At 38.9% G+C, this 23,168-nt stretch overlaps 1 protein-coding gene across 2 annotated transcripts; it reads right to left on the bottom strand.

The window, feature by feature from the left end:
• Positions 1-565: 565 nt before the first annotated feature.
• On the bottom strand, positions 566-22,879 carry KEL (Kell metallo-endopeptidase (Kell blood group)). Of its 2 annotated transcripts, XM_027681509.1 has the most exons (19): positions 22,661-22,879; positions 22,413-22,565; positions 17,427-17,568; positions 15,709-15,912; positions 14,993-15,117; positions 13,922-14,068; positions 13,585-13,647; positions 12,437-12,625; positions 11,905-12,050; positions 10,473-10,596; positions 9,850-9,960; positions 9,055-9,153; positions 8,451-8,528; positions 7,902-8,005; positions 6,929-7,039; positions 4,739-4,806; positions 4,353-4,510; positions 3,429-3,524; positions 566-2,207 (listed from the first exon to the last, which is right to left on the bottom strand). In XM_027681509.1, exons 2-19 carry the CDS (start codon positions 22,428-22,430, stop codon positions 2,031-2,033), a joined length of 2,160 nt encoding a protein of 719 aa, XP_027537310.1. In that variant the 5' UTR covers positions 22,431-22,565; positions 22,661-22,879; the 3' UTR covers positions 566-2,030. The 2 variants fall into 2 exon arrangements, with proteins under 2 accessions (XP_027537310.1, XP_027537311.1); XM_027681510.1 differs by lacking the exons at positions 15,709-15,912; positions 17,427-17,568; positions 22,413-22,565; positions 22,661-22,879 and adding an exon at positions 15,580-15,675.
• Between the last annotated feature and the right edge of the window lie 289 nt (positions 22,880-23,168).

Here is a 23,168-nt window from a genome sequence, read left to right as displayed (position 1 = left end):
CTTTGTGTAAAAACATCATAGTTTCTAATAAGAACTGATTCAACTCACCAACTTCAGGAGTGACCCTGTCTTTTAAATAGAATATTCATAAATTCATCATATATTGTAAGAACAAGAGAAAAAATGCATATTCCAGGGAACAGTGCCCCATATACACTTAACAAGATAGACACAAGAAAAGTTAAGGCTCCTCAAAATGCAGACTGTCAATGGCTTTTGTTTTTCTAAACAGTATAAACACAGAAACCAACTAGTCTCAGAACACTGAAATGACATCTGTATTACACACAATGTGTTGTGCAATGTTAATTGATATTAACATCTGAAAAAAAGACAGTCTGGACATGCTGCTAGAGGAAAATTGAATGAGTGAAGGAGGACTATATGCTGTTTAAATGGTAACAACAAGCACAGGTCCAATTTTGTTATTTTTTATGATGAGTAAATAAATTATTTTGAGGTATTATTATCTATGACTTGGAAGTTCAGCTAAGAATGACAGTTGTGTTGGGAACAGTGCAAATACAGTACAAAGAAACAGGCCTGATCATAAAGAGTTTGCAATCAATGTAATTTTTTTATTAATATTTTAGTTAAGTAATGAAAACAAAATCTCTAAACAGTCTGTTCTTGGAAAATATTTTGCTGCATTGCTCAGTACTTAGAAAGTATTAACACAGTTATTTTTACAAGGCTTACATTGATGAGGGATGTTTCCACTTGCCATCACCTATTCCACAAACAATCCCCATACAGCCAATATAACAGGTAAAATAAAAATGCTCCCATAATCAAGAACAGTTTGAAGAGTATACAAAAGGTAGGAGTATTTTGTATTCTTACTAACTTTGGTAAATTTTAGAATATTGGTATGAATTTTCTAGTTATGAGAACCTGAAATGGATGTGATTATTAAGTAGATCTTGAGAATGTATTTTAAGCACTTCTCCTGCTACCCCAAAACATGTTGCTTCTTGGTCTGTTTTTCCTCCAAATTAAATTAACACCTAAAATCCAATTTCAAGTAGAAAGTGAAATCCTGCAGCAGCTCTACTTGTCTGTTTGGATGGTAAATATTTACAAATGTAGGGATGAGAGAACTTTCAGGAATGAGAGAACCAGGTTCAGGATCCAGAGAAATTCTTGGATTTCTAATTAATCGATCTTCAGAGACTTCTAGAAACCCTCATGACTGTCCCATACTCCACCCTCAACCATATCTTTAACCCTAGAGACTAAAAAAAGAAAGTCTTGTTGAAAAAGAAAGAAGAAAAAGAATCTGTTCTCAGTTCCCAATCCCTCTCCCCCTAATGGGGATGCTTTAGTCTTTCCTCTTTTTTCTCGTATGAGTTTTGCTGATTAAACAAAAACAGAACAGAGAAGGCCTTCAGTAACCTTCATTATTACAAAAACAGAACAGAGAAGGCCTTCAGTAACCTTCATTATTAAGTGACTTATCTTTCAGCCTGGAAACTGTAGTTACTGAGTCTTTCCTAGTACCTGTCTCAATTTATTAGTAAAAGAAGAGAAGAGGATTCTTCCCTCTCTTATAAAGTACATGTGTGGCTTGCATAGTAACCCATAGCATTTTCCTAGGAGTCATTCATTCATGAACAAGTCTTAGAGCTCCAGCTTATTGACCTGTCTATTAAGCATGACTGGGAAGCTGCTGGAGTAGACAGGGAAATGCACTGAACAGAGGGACTAGTAATTTAACAGTCTTTCTGTTTATATCTCCTCGGAAGTTGCTGCCTGCTAGAGACTGGGTAGTCACCTTGCCACCTTGGGACTTGTTACACTCCAGAGTTACATCTGGGACAGAGTTCTGAGAGCCTTGGAGGAGACCTTCTTCACTTACAAGCTCAGTTTAAAAATTTCCCTACCATCAACTTCTACAGAGAGGATAACAAGAAAAGGAAGGGAGAGTGCCACCCATGTCACCCTAGGGGCCCTGCGAAGATGGCCATACTTTCATGGTCAGGCCTTCCTGTCCCTGGGGTCATATCTCTCTTACTCCTTTCCCATGCAGATTACCAAATGCGGCATTTCTTGTCTGGGTTCATTGGGGATCCACTGGAACAGCGGAAGAGCTTGGAGAAGTCCTGGCTGTTGCTGACAGGCCCACAGACACGAAGTGGCAAGGGACTATGCGGATCTGTGTTCAGCGAAAACTGTAGCTTTTCTGGCTCCTGGTGTCCACACATTGCCTGAAAGGAAGTAAAATAGAAAAGTCAGTTTGAGTGAAAGTCCTCGTGTCATCAAGACTTAAGGCTCCTCATACCTCTGCACACATGTCTGAGGGTGCTAGAGCAAACAAGGCAACATGCATACATGGCTGCCAACAATGTACAGATTTTCTTATGACTGTTTTTCCTTTCCTTATACTTCTCTGTCCCAATTTCTCTATCTGACAAGCCATCTGTTCTTTTTCTGTACTGCATAGTCCAGAACACAGGGAATTTAGGCCACGTTGGCTAGGATCATTCAACCTTGGACTCCATCTAAAGTAACAGTAAAGATATTGTTTCAGTGTCTAGTTTCAGCTTCTTAAGAGAAATCAATGAGTGCTCCTCAAGAAAGGAGAGCACTTACACAAAATCCCATTACTACCTGAGAGACTCGGGGTAGGATTATGTGACTTTACTGGTGTTAAACTGGCAATCCAAGTCTTCCTTCTTGTGATTTCAGTCTTTGTTCATTGACAAATGATGCAGTAGCTGCCAGACAACCTCTGAAATGCAAGTCTTGCCAGCAAGACCCAATAATCTTTTCTACACACTGCTCTGACCTAATCTCAATACAGGCACAAAACTTTTCCCTTTGCACAATTACAGTGACTTACAAGGGTGCGACTTTTCTGAGCACAGAAATCCAATGATCTATCACAAGGAACTCAACAGCACAGCTATGCACAATTGCACAACTTTGCAGAAATCCTTAAAGCAGGTTCCCACAGAAATATCTAACTACATGTGCATGTCCTTCTAGTTCTTTATCTCTAGATAACACTTGAAACTCTTTTTTTCACTAGCAGTCACTCAAAATGATAAGACATCTAGTTATTCAACAAGACAGAAAGGCAAATGGAGGAAGGGATGGACTTTTGCAGTAAGATTTCACTCAACAGCAAAAAAAACTACTCAGAAGCTGGCAGTGCTTTCCCTGACACAGCTTGTCTGCTATGAGTTAATTTTGGTAGATTTCAGATCTTTGTAAAAGTTCTATTTGCAGACAGGACTTTTGTTAGCTTTGAGATCTGTAACAGGGGCCATATCTGTGAATTTTAGTTTCTAAATAATATTCTGAATGTGACAGATTTATCAGTCATTCCCAGTTCTGTGAAGAGAGGGAACAGAGATTGAATATCAAGAAAGACAAACTAATAATGGAGAGTGAGAAAGACACATGACTAGCTTAGAATTCATTACATGAGCAAAACTGAGGTAGAAAAGTTGATCATGTGAAAGTCCAATCTTAGGTAAATCCTTCTCTTCTTTGTGCTTTTTCTGCCAGTTCTTATAGGCCTGCGGAGAGAGAAAGCGGATAATAATAAATCCTCCTTCAGACAGTATCCCAAGCTCATGTCTTCTGCCAATGAAATCAATCTATCTAATACATATTTAATAAATTAGCAAGATTGCATCATTCTCCTCACTCTGAGGCTCTCTGCTGCTGGCCATGCCCCTAATAATTCTACTGTGGGAGAATAACAACATAACTCCTTTCCTTCCCATTTCAGATACTCCCACACATACTGTCATAAGAGAAGATGTGGTAACTGGAGAATGAAAGATTGAAAATTACCTTCAAAACAATTCACAAATATTTGAGTGCAAATTAAAAGACTTTTTACCACCTATCATTCTTCGTGCAAGAATGTAAAAGTACCATCTTAGACCTATGGATCTCACAGCACTCCCAGTGATTAAATTGTTGAAGCACCGCATGAGGAAATAAAAAACTCTCTCTAGATTAAAATATTGCTGAAAATATCTTCATGGAGTCATTTTACCACAACACAGAATTCTGTTTCATGTCTCAGCTTACTTCCTCAAGTATAACATACACATATAAATAATAGCATGTTTTTGTATGCATGACATAAATGGGGAAGTAAAGATGGTGAAGGGGAGAAGTTGTCCTATATGAAAGCAGTGAGGTTACAAGCAAAGCTTCGTGAGGATCCTCTGGAATAACAGAGGGCGTGCAGGACTCATGGTTCACTGGCACAAGTGTGCAAGAAATATGGAACTGAAGCAGCATATAGGAGAGGGGTGCAGCAGAGCAATCCTCTGACATGGCAGTTGAGTTGTGTGGTGAGACTATGAGATTAGAGAAGTAAACTACAGTACCTGGTAAGCGATGGTGAGCCCTCCAGTGTCAGCTGTATTCTCCAACAGTGTAAAAGTGCCACTGACATTAAAGCTGTAGCTTTCATACTGTTCAACCAAGCAGTCTATAGATTTTTGTAGTGCGGTCCTGTTGCATGCAGGACAGCCCTCAGGCAACACTGTGAGAAAAAAAATCCTAGAAAGTAATGCTATTTATGGCATTTGTCTGTGTTCCTCACATTAATCCCTGGTTCTTCTTAGTAGTCAGCTTGGGCTGGAATGGGGTTTCCTTAACTTCATCTACCTTAATGATATATGTATACATTAAAATAGCAACTAGAATTTCATATCGCCTAAGGGAAAGTACCAGTGGGACCTAGAAGAGTAAATAAAGAGCCAGTACCCACCATAACCATAGAATGAGTGGAGAATTTCATGTGCCATGAAGACCCCGATGGCTCCAAAGTTCACAGCACTGAAAAATAAAGATGAAAAGAGTGCTTTTGGAAAGAAAAAGAGGGCAGATGAGCATTCCTTATAGCCACTGAGCACAACTGTGGGCTCAACAGGAGTATTCTACTCTGAGAGCACACAAGCACTTCCTATTTATTGTTGCTCAGATATGTAAAATTGCAAATACAAGTGTAAATTATCCTACAAATGCTTAAAGTTATACTATGGGATTATTTTAAAGTATTTGTAGCTAATAAGCCATCAAAACAATGAAGAATCTGTGAATGAGGTTCTGCCTTTATGAACTGTAATGACATGTATTGTTGTTGAAATACGTCCTTATTTACCCCTGATTTTCACCACAAACAACAACTGTAATGGTAACCACATAAAAGCAGGCTGTTTGGAGAAGCAATCTTGCAACAGTTGTCTAGTGAGAAATGATACATAAATTGGCAAGGCAAATTAAAAACATGAAGATTTGACTACAATTTCTGTGGTCTCGCATTGGCAATCTTGCTACTAGCAGAGATTGTACTAGAGACCTCCGGTAGTTTTTTCCAAATGGAATTTCTATGATTCTATGGAATGAATTTACAAGTAGTCACACAAGGAAGAGTACGCTCAAATTGCATTTCCATTATATGAAATTATGGGGTCATTCTTTCTTCCCATGCACTGATTAGCACAGCTGATGCATGAAATTATTGCACTAGACCTTTATTACATCACTGCTAACTCAGTAGTGATGTGAACAAGAAGTGACAAGAACAGTTCATCTTCTCTTCGAACTGCTCTTTCAGAAGCTGATAACTTATAACTGTTGCCCAGAGAAGCTGTGGATGTCCCACCCTTGGAAGTGTTCACGGCCAGTCTGAATGGGGTTCTGAGCAACCTGGTTCACTGGAAGGTGTCCCTGCCCATGGCAGGTGGGTTGGAACTAGCTGACCTTCAAGGTCCTTCCAACCCAAACCATTCTATGATTCTATGATACTATAACAATTGTACTGCTTTTCTGACCTCTTGTTTTAAAGTTTATCCTCACAATCACGTGAATTGGCTCTTGCCAGTAAAGTTTAAACTCTGGAGCATCATCTGAGAAAATGCTATTGTGCCAATTCACTAAAAGCTGATCAAGTTTGTCTTGTCAGTCTATTTAATAAAGTGACAGTGAGAAAAATGTATTTTACTAACAAAAGGAATAAGAAGTTGAGAGTAAGAATATGGTAAGTGCAGCACATAGCACCAGAAAAAGTATTTCTTTTCTATTATTCTTTTGAGATTCCATTTTCTTAATACTATAATGAATTTGTTAAATACTGCAAGAACTAGAACATTACAATGAAGAAAATAATTACTTTTAACTGACATGTTAAAGAGACATGTTTCTTTCAAACTTCAGCCTTTTGCCACAGTGTAAGCTTATCTTTCACTATATGGTATTAGGAGAAATATCTATCCATTATCAGCAAAAAAGGACATTGGATGATATGTTTACAGTCAACTGCTTTAAGTGCTTTTAATATTAGAAAAAACATTGCTTAAGAGATCTGTTCTATATGAAGAAAGAACCCAACCAGAGTAGTATGGTCTACAGAAGTGTTCTTGTTGCAGGGGAAGATTAAAAATCTATTTGCTTAATGGAAAAGGTTTCTAAAAAAAAAACCTGGGGGGAAAAAAAAAGAGGAACTGGATACATTTGGAAAAGGATTCTGACAAGAATTTGCTCTGTGAGGCTCCTTTTTTCTCTGGGTTAGGTTTCTACGGCTTGGATTTTAGGAATTCTTGGAACCTTGAAAATGAGAGGCAAAGGTGAAATGTCTACTTTACAGTTAACCTACATGAGACTTCTAACTCTTTGCTCTGAAGTAATACACTAGATTCTAGTAGTATCCTAGATCTAGTAATATACTAGATCACCTAGATTCTGATTTTGCTCCAGCAGAGTCAATGATCACTCTCTTTCAGAAGTCATAAGGCAGTATCCCTCTGGTTTCAGAAAAAGCTGGTTTTCCCCTTTTACTGTGTCTTTCTGGGATGCAATAATAAAAAGAAATTAAAGACAGACTCATTAAGATACTTCCTGGAAGAATGGTGCAGCCCAGGAACTACATTCAGCTTCCACCTTTGCAGCCCCTCCATACCTGGGAAACTCTATGTGGAAAAAAGGGCTGCGAAACATTCCAGCAGGAAAGACCACCATGTGGTGCCTTATTGAGTAGTATGAATGCACACTCCAGGGATATACGTGCCACCTAGAAGTAAAAAAAAATTAAAAAAAAAATAAAAAATAAAAAATATTAGGGAATGTACTAACTTCTTATCTCAAACTTTGCTCCTTTCCTCCATTGAGTTGGCAAAACTACTGTGCTCAGTTCCACTGTTCATACAGAACCAGCAAATGATGAAATTCACATTATCTAATTCCAGGTGTTCAAAACAAACCTTCACTTGTTTACAGATGGTCAGAGCTAATAGCTTAGTTTTCATACACATGAAGGGATTCTTCCTCACAATTTTCTTGTCAACCACCTGTGAAGCCCTGCACAGAATACTCTTCAGGAAGTGTAAGGCCCTAAGCACACTTAACAATGCTGCCTGCCTTCTGAAGTATCCTGTGTCCTGCGAGCATTCACATCATCACAGTGCTCTGCTATTTCCTTTGCTGCGAGGTCCAGGAAAACCAGCTATCCCCCTTACTCAAGAGAGCACGGGCAAAAAAAGTGGGGTGTTTTCTAGAGTCTGGGACTCTCTCCACAATGGTGGGTTATTTTGGCAGCATGTGCTCAAGCTGAACACAAGACAGGCTGCCCAATTTAAGGCTTTTTAAAGGAGGGTGCAGCAATGCAGACTCACAGCAACATTCAGAGCTGGTGAAACCACATTTAAAAGCACTGTGCCCAATTCTGCCCACTGCTCCCCACTTGTTCTCCCTCTCCTTCCACAGTAAAAGGGAGATACAGACATACAATTGGTCATGGTCCTGAGTGACCTGCTCTATCTGATCCTGCTTTGACAGGAGAATTGGACTGGGTGATCTCCATAGGTCACTTCCAACCTCAGTTAGTTCACAACTGTGTAATTCTGTTACATTTTTCAGATCACTTTCTGACTTACTTATTCTGTGGGTGATGTTGAAGGAGTTTCAGGTAGGAATTTTCCCTCAGTATCTTCAAGCAAGCCACCACATTGAGGAAAAAGGTGTCTTCATTTACCTCCAGCTGAGGGAAGAGACAGGTAATGTGACTGTCATAGGGCATAAGCAAGGAATGAATTGAATAGTATAAGAAAAAGAAAAGTTCCACAGGTCAAAAATGAGTTAATCAAAAGAGAAACCAATGGGATACTTGTAGTTTTTTTCTCTTCCAGTTTTAAAGACCTTCAGTTTAAGATAGGACAGGAATGTTATCTGCAGGCCAAACAGAACATACCAACAGATCGAAAATTGCTTCTATCAGGCCAGCCACTCTAAATAGGAGACAGCATAGACAACAGTATAGAAGCAACAAATAAAGGATCTCTGGGCCCATATATCCCCACAAAATGAACAGAAGGAAATGTGCATTGCTCCAGAGGTCATAACTTCTTTCATAAGCAGACAAGATAGCAGTTGGTACAGGTAAACCGCCAATAATGAGGCAGGTATGTTTACATTATATAGCTCACATTCTGGTATTCCAGGTTCACTTTGGCAGTCTGGAGTGTGGGAGCTGGATAGCCAATCTCCACTTGTAGTTTGGAAACCTAAAATAATATTAAACAAACAAACAAACAAAAAGAAACATGATCAATAGGAGGTTTTACATTCTGCAAGTCCTTTTAAACACTATTTCTAAACAATGTAAGCATGATCTGTGAGTCAGCCCTTCCAAATGACAGCTACTCTGTTTCTGCTTTCTTAACTCTCCAACCTGAGGCCTAATGTTGTTCTACTCTTCTTTTTCTTTATAGCATTGTTTTCTGCCATTCAGCTTTATAGCTTTTAACCTCTCTAGGTGTATAAAACTGAATTGTATCTCAATACAACTATTCAAAGTATCCATGAACAAACAAAAACTGAACCTCTCTATGCCTACACATCAATGTATGTACACATGCATGACGGCACTTATAAAACCACTCTCAGTGTTTAGTATGTATAAAACATCTATTTAAGATTGTGTGCCTGTAGAAACAGGTAGGAATATGTGAAGGTGCAGGCCTCTTCCATTCCTTCTCCAAAGGCTTCCGGGAAAGGAAGGCCTCAGTAACTTCTGCCTTCTGCACACACCGAGATTTTAGCACTTTGGCGAGTCTGTTCATCCATCCATTCCAACTCATCCAGTCGGTCATAGAGGGCATCTTGAATCTCAGAGAACATCTGCTCAGCCTGCCATGGAGAAAAGAAAGAATGGTCACAACTGCAGAAAAACATTGTTCAGGCTTAGCTACCATCTTCCCCTGTTCCAGCAATTCAGGTACAGAATAATTGGGGAAAATTTCCTCTTTTTGTGATGAAAGAGATTTCAGTTTCCACAGTGATTTAGGCTAAAGTTATTTGGCATCCTATTTTCTCCCACACACCTTTTCATCTTGCCTCTCACAAAAACTATGCCTATGCTAACTGCTCCTTTTACTGTAGATACACTCGGAATGTGTTGGCATTGATTTGTTTCTTTACAACTGGTCATATGATTGCTTAATGGCTCTGTAACTAAAAATCTTATTGAAATATATTATATTGGTGATGAATACTGTTAATACTTAACTGTTATTCCATGGAGCACACTGAGATTGCATGTATTTTTAGGGCTGTCATAGCTATTGGCAACACACATATACAACTTTGCTAACAGTTGAGACGAAGGTAATAACCGGTATTTAGCTTTGACTATTCTAGCAATGACAGCAATGTCTTGTTCTGACAAGTCTCATTCCCAAAAAAGGAGGGAAAGTCCATAAGCACAGGAATATCTAAAAAGGTATAAAACCTACACATGATTTTGCTGCCTTGATGTGGTCATAAGTTGGCATGTCAAAAAAAGAAAGGTGAAGCTGCTTGGAGGTTAAGATGATGAATACCTACAAGTTCCTTGGTCTGCTGAGGGAAAATTTCTTGCTCAATCATCTTCCCTAGAACTGGCTCAAAGAAAGAGCTGGTATCAGTCAAGCACTTCCTCCAGCGCTCAGCTGGGATCTGTAAGAACAGAGAAAGAAATAGACACATGAGAGTGAGGACAAATAAATATGAAGTCAGTAAAAAGATGTGTAGATGTGCAGTCAGTAGCATACACATTGCTGTCTGAAAAATGACAGCAGTGAATAAGTAATGTAGTTCTATTTAAGCTATCTCAGAAAGATTTAGTCAATTAAAACACTGATTTCCTTATGATTTACTCCACTTATTTTCACTCAAGATGAAGATTCATATGCTAGTTGAGAAAAATACATAGAAGAAGGTGATCATCTATATTTTGTTCACTAGTCCATGACACAGTGCACTCAGCTTCTGTAAAGTTTCATGTATCATGTCTGCTCAGGTATTTCTTTGAGAAAAAGAAAGAAATCAATGGCCTAGTGAGAGTAGATTTCCCCCCCCAAATCTAAGAAACTCCATATAGACAAGGCATCAAGAGAATATTCAGAAGACATGACCTACAGCGTTCAGCTGCTGGGGAGGCTGAAGAAGGTGATTAAAGACTAACTCACCATTCTAGATCCCATTTTTCCATAAAGAATCTTATATAGGTCCAGGCGTGCATCTTGGAATCGACTATCAAGGGCTGGGGAGAGATTCCCAACCAGACAAACAATCATATAAATGTGAAGGACCCTGTAGGAAAATGACATTTAAAAAGGAAGAAGGTTGAATGCTGGTCACCGTAAACACAAAGGTGAGGCAATAGTCAAAGGAGTACCTTGAGGCAGAGGAACCCTAGGAACCTGAACAATGACAAAAAAGTACTCTGAATAGGCTACACCTGGGGTTGTCAAAGGAGGATGATTTGACATGAGTCAACCAAAGAAACTCCCCAGAACACCATTAAGACTCAAGGGGTAATTGCCTGCAGGGGCACAGGATTCTTTATGGGAAGTAAGAGAAAGATAATTTTCAGGACTAGGTGAAACTTATTAAAGAATATTTTGAGGTCTGTGGTATTCTGTGAGACTTTATTATGGCATGTTTATGGGAAGGACCAAAGGCAGGGAAAGGGAAAGATCGTGGTGGATTGGGAGAACATACATGGGAAAATGGAGAGGAAAGGTGATAAGAGAGAATGGTTGAGTGTAAACTTGTGGCTTGCCAGGGTGTCTATCTGACTGAGCCCTGCACATCGTCACCAGGATATGTCCTATTTTATTAAATACTATTCTTAACATTCTATTTGCTGTGTTTGGGGATGGATCTGAATACTGGAGAGAGAACGAGTCTGAGAGTTGACTGTGGGAGGGACTTTCGTTCGAGCTAGTTGCTGGAAAGAGCAGAAGTCTGAGAGTTGGCTATTGGAGATACTAGTGGTTTGGACCGGGTACTGGAGAGATCTGCTTGTATATATGTGTTTTTAACAGGAAGAGACCAGAGTAACTGTAACCAAAGTAGGGCTGCAAGACTTAGGGGCTCATATCCAGGTAATATAAGTAAGTGCCAGCAGCTATGGACACCAGGGGATCTAGGGCTAGCTTCTGGACAGACTGAATATCTAAGATAATCTATTGGAGTGATCCATATTTTGTGTGTGCAATTATGTATTTCGCTAGTATAGACCAGTCCTGATTAGTTAGAGCTGGGGAACAGGATCAGGCTGTCTGAGCTGTTCATGTTTATATTAGTGCTACAGCAAAGGTGCTGTGTTCCATCTCTATTGATCACACTCACACACATACACACACACATATATATATGTATGATATATTTTTATATATGTGTTCATATATGGTGCATGCATATGCAAGCCTATTGGGAATATATGCTAAGCCTCAGTACTGGCCAAATCTGTGGATATAGAGCCACAGTAGCCTTGCAATTGTTAGACTACTGGATTCAGCAGCCTGTAACACAGACCTGTTTAATTCATGGTATCTGAAGTAAATATTTCTTGGGCCATGAACAACTAGAGCCATAGATATGGACTACTCCTACCTTCCCTTGTGCCATTTTTCGATGAGTTGTGACATGCCTCTTAAGTAATCCATGTCATGCACTGCAATTGGTTGAGAGAGGTTCATTGGCATGGGATGGAAGACAGCCTGGAGACATGACAGCCAGTCAATAGCAGGTGCATTTTCCTGGAAGTAAAACAAAGCTTACATACTGAACTATGAATCTAAATTGACTCACAAGAAGTAATAGGGAAATAGGATAAACTTTCTAATACTGTTAAGAGAGTCCAGTTGTTTTTATGACGTGTATATTGATTGTAGTAGAAAAGGAGAATTGACTTTTTTAAAGGGAATTAGCACAGGGGAGGGGAGAGAATTTTGAGCCTGAAAAAATCCAACTGCTGTCAGTTAAAGATTATAAGTTTATAAGTTATTTCAAGCTGAACAGGCTCCAAGTCTAAGTTGCAAGACAATGGCATCTAAAGAGAGTGTCTCCTTTGTCTTTTGATCTGGATCTTCAGAATGTGAATGTCAGATGTAATCATGTTGCTTAAGTTCTAAGGCATAGATACCTGTAGCTCCCTAATGGTGGTGCGAAAGAACAGCATCCCACTCTCCCGTCTTTTCTTCAGTGGGGTGACAACTTGCTGGAGGTTAGAGATGAAGGCCAAGGTAGGGGAAAAGGAATCAGGGGGACCATCCTGTGTCCCTCCAAGTAGGACCCCCAGTTTCCTCAAATATGAAAGATACACACGGAGAACCTGCAATACAGACCGTATGATCAGTGGGAGGAACATGACTGAAAATTAATAACCCCATTCATCCGTCCATCCATCCATCCAACCATCCATCTTCACCATATAAACTTCAATCTTTCAAAACTTCTGCAGACTCGCCCCTAAAACTGTCTTCTCGCTGCAACATTCACATGTGGAGTAGTGTTTCTCAGGTGCAGTTCCTCTCTCAGTGAAGAACACTGAATTCCCCAAAGATTATTTTTGTCACAGCATACAATTACTTTAAATACTAGAATAATTTTAGAGATGCGGGTCTGCCACCTCTCAAAAGAAATGTAGTGATATAATGAGACGGTATTTTTGATTGAGAGAAAATGCCAGCTTCTAGTTTCAATCTTTATGACGTATCAAAGGAATGCTTGTGACAGATAGACACATTTAGTTTTCTTTGAGGACTCTTCTGAAAGACTCAGACTGAGAAACTGAAAACAACTCAGTGTTTATGAAGTTCAGAGAAATGTCAAATTAATTTTGTTACAATAACTCTCACGGTCAAAGAGCTTGTTTCCCCAGCTTCTGTTTGAACATTTCAAAATAACTATAAAAATTCTAGCTACCTCTGCCCCCAATACACAGATTTTGTTATAAAGCTTTACTTTGGACAAAGAGATTTTTTTAAAAACATTCATTCAAGGTGAAACACAAAGGGAAGCCCATGTTCATATTACTTGGCAAATATAAACTACAATTTTAGCATTCTGTTTCTATGTAAGAAGTTTTAAACCTGGCATCTAAAATGGGTTACATTTTAAGAACTATCTTTTTGGAAAAGTAGAGTTCTGTAAAGAATTCCTTCTGGAGTCATTTTCAGAGATGACTGACCGTAACTCATGGAAATAGACCACTCTGAACCAGGAGGCAATTCAAGGAGATCCCTTTACCAAATAGCCATTTTTACCTTGCTTCAGCCTCTGATATGTTACCTCAAGATAATTTTTCTCTTTGAATTCACTCTCAGGTGGCAACTCAAACTCAGGATGGTCAATCTGCAAAAAGGAGTTAAGGAAAAACATCTCACTATTTCCAGAAACCCTGGAAATCTGAGGATATACTCCACAGGCTTTGGTAATTTCTGTATTATGGAATTTGAAATGTTAATAAATTTCTCTTTATTACATATTTATGTAATAAAATCAAGAGTTTTACTGAAATTTAGGAAAACTTTCCTCAGAGAAGAATATAGGCTTAATTTGAGCAAGCCTTGATCTGACTCTTCACTCATAGTGCTTCCTGGTAGTGCTCTTTTTTTAGCACACTCACCTGAATAATATTGATTTTGGGGTCAGAAGGAATAGGTCCCACATGGACTCTGAAAAAGGGAAAGGTGTTGTATCTGCCCATGAGAATCTGGAGAGTTTCATTAAAATCTTTTGTTTCCTCCACATCTGTGATACTCCATCCACCAACCTAGAGAGAGAGGGAGACAGCAAGGCTGCAGGTGAGAAAAACTTGCTTGATCCATATTTACAAAATTTTTTTTCACACCTATGAGCTTAGTCATTATGACAACTGTGAAGCAACAAAACAAATAGCAACAGGGGAACTTGTGAAGAGCTCTGATGGCTTTAAAATGACCTAACACTTTCCCTTAAGCAAAACAATGAACTGAATATGACACAAGGAAAAGGAATTACAATTATCAGCAGAGCAAGGTGTGCAGGAAAAATAAGCTAGCTAAGCAGGAGAGAGGAAAGACATCTCATTTTTCTAAAGGCATCCAACAACCAGAACACCAGGAATCAGGGCTCGTAGGTCCCACTTCCCTGGCAATTGGATTCACAGGTGGGCCTGTAGTTCCTTCTGCTGGAAAGTTCTTCACCCTCTTTGGAGATAAGACATAAATGCTCTTTTGCTGGCAGGAAGATGTATAACCCTCCATGGCACTAAGAGAAGTCTTCCAAAATGGAAAGAGAAAAATTTTATTCTTTAAACAAGCTCCCTTGGAAGCCTCGATACTACTGGATGGCCATCAGATTTTAGATACAAAAATTTTAGCTGTTTGCAAGATGTTCCCTGGCCTGTAAGTCAATACTATTGAACTAAGCTTCTGAGATTGCACATTGCAGTCTTGGTTGTTTGACCATCCTTAAGTAATGTATAGGGTTATGAGGAAAGATTCAGATGATCTTCTGATGTCAGAAAATCAGACATTGAAACTACATTTAAAGCTAGAAGATTTATCACTTAGAAGTTGTGTTGCGAACCATGAGTTTATTTCAGGGCCAGATGCTAGAAAAATTACATCCTGTAGGATCATGTAACCCTAACTGCACACTTTCGTTCTTGAAGGAATTATCTTCTGAAAGGAGAGGAAATAGCACTAATATTCACCTGATTTAGGAGGTCCTTCAATGGTTGAGCTCCTTGGGATTCTATCTGTTCGGTATCCATGCAGGAACGATAGAATTGCATTGCTTTCTCCTGGGCTGAGCCTCTTATCCCAAACTGTGGACTCTCTGAGAAAAAAAAAAAGATTAAAAATTAAAACAGTGATTTAAAAAAAAGAAGTTGGGACAGTGTTAAAGCAGAGAACAGTTGTAAGAAAATACTACACTTTGATTCAGAACATTTCAATAAATACATCCACATTTCCCACAGTGACTTAAAGCAAGGGGCCTTGTAGTGCCACAACTCTTCCTAAGGCCAAATATGTGACATTCTCTGCATGGAAACAGGAGCACAGCAGGAAGATGGTGCATATCTAAGCTTAAGTCCCACATGGAGACAGGCCACATCACTAGAGTGCACATTCAGACAAGCACAGCAACAAGTGCCTACTTTACAAGACAACAGGAAAATATTTTGAGTTGCTGTCAGAATTTTAAAATGTGACTTTCATCTGTTACACTTGGCAAGGGTAATTAAAATGTTTAAAATGCAGCTATTGTAATATGATATGCTCAAAAATAAATCTGTACCTGTAATGATAGAAGAACGAAGAGATGGGACTCAGTCCCTGTTAGGAATGATTGTGCTCTCAGTTACTAGTACTCTCAGCTCTAACTGAGGCAGTTGCTGAAGGTAACACACCAATCATCTGTCCCTACCTAAAAGCCTTCTCAGGATCAACAGATTTTCTTCCAATAACACATCAAATACATTTAGTGATTCTTCTGTGGTTCTGCTTGAGTGTTTACTTTCCCAGTTGCCACAGGCATATTTGTAGAAATCCTCACAGGGCTCTACAGTGTCATTCCTAGAATTCAGAAGTCTTTCCAACAGAGCAAGACCTGGCTTGACATCACAGGATCCTGGAGAAGAAGTAAATAGGAGAGAACTGAGCAGTAACAGTGGAGAGTGAGAACAACTCCAAACAAACAAACAAAACAAAAACAGAAACAAAAAACCTAAAAAACCAAACCAACCAACCAAACAAACAAACAGTTCTCTGTGGGACATTTCCTCCAAAAGATTTATTTTTGGTGCAAACTCCTTTCCATGCAGAGTGTTAAATTCCTTGTAAGTTTTTGCTGAATATGGAGTGAAATGTCTTCTGTCTTTCACTTCCCAGAAGGATTGTCCTTGCACTTTATAAGGGAGATTCTTCAAATAAAGGGCAAGTAATCAGTCCAGAGGTGGTGTTCTCTCTTTGTACTACCTAGGCAGTCACAGTTAGGATGACTCTGCCTTCTCAGTCTTTTCTCTGAATCAGCCAAATTTGGCCTAACAATAAACAAGAAGCAACTGATAGTGTCAACACATGATGGAGAAGAAAGACATAGCACAGCAATAGTAAGGTCGTAAGATTAAAACATGATTTGTTCAAGTATGGGAAACATATCTCAGCAATGACATTTTTTAAAAGAGGACAAAAACTTTCTACAATATCTTGCTTTGATTTATGACTCCCTTTATCTAAACTGCTGAAAATCACTGGGTATGTGTTCTCATTTTGGTTCAGCGTCTTTTATCAACATCAGATCAGATCAATTATTTACTGAAATAAGCCACCTGTAAATTAAAATGAGACTTTCCATACTATGGTTTCAACAGTTTACATGGGAGAAGGTTGGCAGAGAGGAAATAGACAAGATCTAAACTAACAGTTTTTTCTTCGTCTATGTAGTGAATGGTCTCCAACACATAACAAGAGCTAAAGAAAAATGTCAGGTAGATGAATAGAAAAATGCTAGGTAAAGAGTCAAAAATGCTTATTTTGGAGCGGGGAATGTCTGCATCCACCAATAGAAATGCATCTTCAGTATTGAGCATTCTATATGCCCAGACGTTGCCATGAACCATCCTCTAGATAGTTCTTTAGCAAATTTGAAAGGCAAATTAATATTTCTGGTCTATGCTCACAGCTTCTCCATTAGCAAAAGACTATGACTTTTCCTTTTACACTATAACTTCACTGATCTGTGCTAGAAAATCAGGACTAGACTTAAGCCGGAGATGGAAAGGTGGAGGAGGAGCTCCAAATATCGGATTCTGTTCACTTTCCTGGAAGTGACTACAGACAGAACAGAATATGTTGATGAGATGCAAACAAACATAATGATGCTCTCTCTGAAAACTGGGCTCAGGCATATCGAATAGCAGGCAGAGGAGGAGGACAGATGTGGAGGATCTCTCCCCGCTGTGACCCAAAGAAGAGGTAGAAAAATGTAACTTTTTTACAAAAGGTGTTATGGTTCCCTTTTCTGAAAGTCTGGTTCTTAACACTGATGCTAAGTTTAGTACACAGTGGAGGCAGACTGGAGAGAAAGGGATCTTACAAATGGGGTGGATGAGGAAAAAAGGGAAAGGATATCCCATATTATACCTAGAGCACAAGTCATCACAATGTAGGTGATAAGCAGTGTAAAGCCAAGGACAGTACTGAGAATAAGTGTACACAGAAGCAGGCTTTTCCCTTGAAGGCATCGTTCTTTCTTTGCACCTGTTCTCAGCTCCTGGTCACAGGTCTGAAGAGACAGAAAAAATAAAGAAAGAAAAATTTATATTAAAGTTAGCACTGATAATATACTCCATCTACTAATCATGGATTAGTGCCAGAACACCAATAGTCATCCAAGTCATCTAAGTGACTGTACTCCCAGGGACTTTCTCCCTTTCTTTGTTTCCCTGTCTTTTCAAGCTACAACTGTTGCACTGAGCTACTAATTATTTATTGAAAATGCAACTTGCTATGAGGAGGCTTGTCCCTCATAGTTCACTCTGGTTTGTGGAATCCCCTTGCATATACCTCCTGAAGATATCAAAGTCTTTTTGAGTCCATAAAGCTAATGATGTGATGTCTAGAACTGATGGTTCTTTATTCTGTTACAGTCCGGCAACGCGAACACTAATTCTAGATCTCTCCTCAAGAAACAAGTACTGCATCCTAAGCCCTCTAGCCTGATTCAGGTGAGAGAAAATATTTGCTCTATTCTATAACCTCCAGTAAACTGTAAGTCACTGAGAAAATCTTATATACAAACATGTTTTATCTCACATAAATTTAGTTGTGTTCATAATGTAGGTGTGTCTTTTTAGTCAATAGAGAAGGCTAAGCACTTTATGAGTACACCTTCTATTTTGGATATCTGTCTTAGGATGAGTTGAAGCATCCTCCAGAGTTACCTTTCTTTTTCTCTCTTGACTGCAAAGGAAGCTACATGATTATCTAACATCTACCTGGATACTTAGATAAGATGACGTTTACTCTGTGTGTTCACTCCTTCTGCATACTTTAATGTACATAAGAGAGAGAGAACAGCAGTTTACAAAAGAACAGATATCGGAATGCATACTGGTAATATAAGGAAAGGGAAGGAACTGAAAAAAATGAAAGGTAGAATGACTGAATAAGAATACACATTAAGAAAAGGGAGGGAGGAGGCAGAAGGGGGAAAACCTCAGAAGATAATGGAAAACCCTGGATATAGCAAGCAAGGAGTAAATCTTATAGCTGTGAAAGCTGATCGAAGAGTTACTTGGAGAGTCCTGCATGCCAGTGTCAGGGCCTGGCTGGTGCTGTCCCCACAGGCTCAAGCTTAGCACCCTGTTGAAACCTGGTTCTCTGATAAAAGAAAGCTATTTGAGAAACCTTGTCAAGCCTTGTAACTCTTTGAGGAAAAGTGAGAAGCAGCCTCAGTGGACATGTCAAATTTTTCACTTGGCAGCTTCTTTTTGCAGCTCTCATGCGTGATCTCCATGTGAGCTATGCTGCAGTGGCAGCCGTGTCTTCATCTGGACATGCATCCCATTGATCTGGATCCTGATCTTAATCTACAGACTTGATTCTGCAGGTTTGATCTTGGACCTGCCTGTCAATCTACTTTCTTGGTTGACCCTACCTGCTGTCACCAAACCTGCATACACCCTGCATTTCCATCCTGGGTGGGGAGAGCTCCCCTTGCTGACTAAGTCTTTGCTTCTTGCTTTCTTTTTCATGATTCTCAAGTCCCAGACTGTCATCCCTCTTCTGACCTTGCCGCTCCCTTACATGCAGTACATACCCCTTCACTGAAGGAAACATTAAGGAAGTGAATGAGTCTGCTGTTAATCATTCGGACTAATATACTACGTACAATTCCTGCGCGAAAACATTAACAGAACAAAAACCACAAAAAACAATAGGAAAAGAGACCTAATTATTTCATATCTTTCAAACATGCATTTTATTCAATTAATTCGGAAGCCTTTCAAAAGCTTACTTGACTCCTGGAAATTGCTAACAAGGGTTAAGTGCCTAACTGCTTTTCTCCTTTAAAATCCTATTCTCCTGACTTCTTTAGGCAGGATACTGAATAACTAAATGGAAAGCATGTACACACAAGTGAATCCTGGCATTAGAAGGTGCTAGATACAGAACATGATCATACTGGCATTGTACGAAATGTAAAGGAGGACATCCAAATTCCTTTCATAAGTCCCTGTAGCAAAACACTTCAGGTTTTACTCCTAGAGTAAGAGAGTAAGTATCACAATTTAACAGTATGGTAGGGACAAGAGTGAAAGAAAATTAGCTTAGCTAATTTTGAGAAGAAAAACTATTCTTCAACATGCAAGCCCTCAGCTTTCACCATTTAGGAGGGAGTGAATGATTCACATTCACAATTCTTCTGACTTCTCTGTTGCAATAGACTTCTTGTTTTTCACATTGAAAATCTGACTTGTTCCTACTATGAAATATTTATAATTTTGCAATACTTTGGTTTCATGTTATCAGAGGACATCTGTCTCTCTCTTTTGAGTAATAAGTGGCATGGCTGTGGAGACACTAAGAAGAAATTGGTGTTTCAAGACTGTCAGTGCAATTTCTTATGACCTTCTGGTTAAGAGTAGGTCTATATCAAGCCTATCCATTATGTTTCTTTTGAAATGCAAAATACATCAAATAATAGATTTTAAAAATCTGTAAGAAAAACAGGACTGTCCCCCTCAAGTCTCCAATGTGAAACAACTACCTTGCTAAGAAAATATGCCCCAAAATAACAGCATACCAAAAAGAAGTGACAGGGGAAGTGGCTATGTACCTCCACTTAGAAACTGGATTGTGGTCTGTGCTATATGAACTATAAGGATAAAAATTTTCTTCAAACACTTCCATAAGGAATGTCTTCCTAATCTTGCCTCTTTAACTAGGTCTGGATTTGAGAGATTTTATGTGGACCTACATAAACAGAGATGAAAGAGGAGGGCAATCATACTTAGTTGTCCTTTCGATCTTTTTCATGACAACAGCTTACACAAATCTAGACAGACAAATGCCCGCTCTTTCAATACTCCTACACAGATACTGACCTGGGCAAAATCCCTGCAGACTCTTTATCTAGAATGAACTTCACTGAAATACAGAACCTTTCCTAAGTCAATGATTTTTGGCCAAGGGAATGTGGATTTAACTAGGTGGAACCAGAGCTGGGATATAAAAACTTCCAGGGCACAGGATACAGGAATATAGCTTGCAGGAAGCAGCAGGACTTTATTTTGAGGCTTGGTTGCCTCATTCAGAATGCTCCATATAAAGATGCAAGTGAATGGTTTGAACAAGCTTGGGGAAAAGGACTTCAGACTCTGACAGAGCTTTTCCTTATAGGTCTCACTTAGGAGTGAGAAAAATAATCAGTATTTGCATGAAGTTGCAGATGAATGCAATTTCCAGTACAGTTTCAGTTCTTTCACGCTTTTAAGAATGTGTAAGTGCTCAAATTCAAATGGCTCCATTGTAGCTAAGTGAGAACAAATGCCTGTAAAATCATTAAAAGAAGACTTCTAATTGTCATCAATTATAAAATGTATTATTTTGAATTAAGATACTATATTAACCATCTGATTCAAATGTGAGCATGATTAGACTAGCAGAATCATAACACGTACGGTTACTAAAGCAAGAACTGTTTGATACACCTATATCAGCCAAAGAATTTGATTTTCCTGCAGCATCTCCTTCTTTCTGTTTGTGAGTCATTCCTGAATTCTGAAGGGAGGTTGACATTCCTCTGCATAATTCTTCCTCACCTTTCATTTTCACAGAGTTTAGTGCTTTGCAGAAAAAGAAGCATCTAGCTTTCACGAAAATAAAGTAAATAGAAAGAAAGAGATCAAAGGCAGAGACAACTGGAGTTATTTTCCATAACTATTTACCAGATAATTTAGAGGTTTTATTTTGCAGCCTGTAGATTATTCAGGAATTACTGACTTTGGCTGTTACCCAAATTGCATTTATCACATTACTCATGTGGATGACATATTTTCAGACTAATGCCTCCATACTCACAAAAAACTTCATTTTCTTAAATTTATCTTTTGTCAGCAATTCATGTAAGCACAATAAATTGAGCCCATTAAATGCCATTTGAGAAATATTTTAGGCTGTGTTCAAAACAGAGTATCTGCTAACATGAAATATGAAACAGAAAGGTTGCTGAATTATATTCTGGACTAGTAAAATTTTAAAGCAAAACCATGGACAATAACTAAAATGATGGCTGTTGTCTGATCTTTATCACACAGAAATATGGAAATGGATATACAAAACAATAATTTCTTCAAATTCTTCAGCTAGAAAAATGCAGACAAGATAAAGTTATCTTTTGAACTATAGCCAGAGTCACACTGAACAGCTCTCATTGTAACAAAACATAGGTGTTTTTTAGTTTGTATTATTTAGTCACATAGAACACTTTACATATCTCTGTTGTCCTTGAATGTTTCCTACATTTTAGCAATGCTGACCTAATAGTTCACTTCAGTGCAATTTGTCTGTAAATATGAAAATAAGACTTTATTAGCCATTTATATAAGACATCAAATCAGAAAAGTTAAGACATCAAATCAGAAAAATTACACCACTCTATATGGGAAGCAATTAGCCTTATCATGTCATTTTCACATTCCAAAATGTATGCCATGTTTATACACAATTATTTGGGGGGGGAAATTGTATGTTTCTGGGTAAGTACTTTCTTATAATACTGTGTTGAAAAAATGGAGATACAATAAAAGAGGCCATTATTATTATTACTACTACTCCTATTATTATTACTACTTATTGGTCAGTGCTTCAAACAGTTTGGAATATAGTCTCAGGATGGCCATTAGGATGACTAACAGGAAGGGCAAGAACCCCTAAATCATTGCACCATATTCCACATCGTCAATCCAGAGACCCGGACAAGCCCTTTCTGGATGCAAACTGTCAAAAACTCAACTATCCCAAGTTCCCTAAGGTAATAAGCAGTGTAGGTGTGACAGGGATAGGAAAAGAGAGGTGTGAGACAAAGGTACCTCAGCAGACTGCAAGACAGACCCCTTTCCTTACCTCAGGAGGAGTGCTCATCCTTGTCACTGAGCAGGCTTTGCTCCTGCGGTTACCACAGTCGTCAGCTCTGTTTACTTGTTTGCTATCAGTCTTCTATGCCCAGACACACTGCTAAGTTCAGAGACAATCTCTTCTTCCCAGCTTGGCCGTTTGCTGTGGGGAGAAGAGAGAGGAAAAGCTCTGAGAAAAACGCCCTAAAGAAAATGGGAGGGAGGGAAACGGATATGTTACTACAACTCTCCACCCACCTTCAAAACACCTCTCTTTTCATAAAAAGTATTTTTTGTTCCCTTCCGCGTCTCCCTGTGACCCACCCGTCTTTCTGTCTCTTGGAGCTCCACTGAAATCTTTTTGAACACGAGTATGTGATTGTCTATCTCCCTCAGCCTCTACTCAGCTATTTGCTGTTTCTTTTCTCTTCAGCAGCCTCACTATCCTGCCCACCCAACATGCCTGTTTTGGTCTGATATTCTCACTGCCACTAGCCTGTTTCAACCTGCTGCTTCTCTGGGGCCCGGAGGCCTCTGCCTATTGCAAGATAGTGTGGGCTACAGATCCTAGTGCTCCTCCTCCCGCAAAGGAAAGGCCACGGTGCTGACTTACTTCTTGCTTTCTCTCATCTGCACCCTAGTGTCCATTCAAGGGGTCAACACATCTGACTTTTTCTTTCTCATTAAGAGTCATAAAATAAAAACCATTCATTATTGATTTTATTTACAGTTGTTCATTACTTCTCAGGTGATGGCCAGCCTGTGT

The sequence above is a fragment of the Neopelma chrysocephalum genome, unplaced genomic scaffold (genome assembly GCF_003984885.1).
Source record: "Neopelma chrysocephalum unplaced genomic scaffold, ASM398488v2 Primary Assembly neopelma1_60, whole genome shotgun sequence".
Lineage (NCBI taxonomy): Eukaryota > Metazoa > Chordata > Aves > Passeriformes > Pipridae > Neopelma > Neopelma chrysocephalum.
Note: the sequence above shows the minus strand (reverse complement) of the source record. Positions and strands in the feature narration are given on the sequence as shown.

What these genes read in the sequence shown, in the direction of transcription:
- KEL (XM_027681509.1), bottom strand. An exon ending in GAAAAATGGCACAAGGGAAG is followed by an intron (nt 10,597 to 11,904) that starts GTAGGAGTAGTC and finishes ATTTTCCTACAG; the next exon opens with GGTCCTTCACATTTATATGA. An exon ending in CTCAGCAGACCAAGGAACTT is followed by an intron (nt 9,154 to 9,849) that starts GTAGGTATTCAT and finishes TCTCCATGGCAG; the next exon opens with GCTGAGCAGATGTTCTCTGA.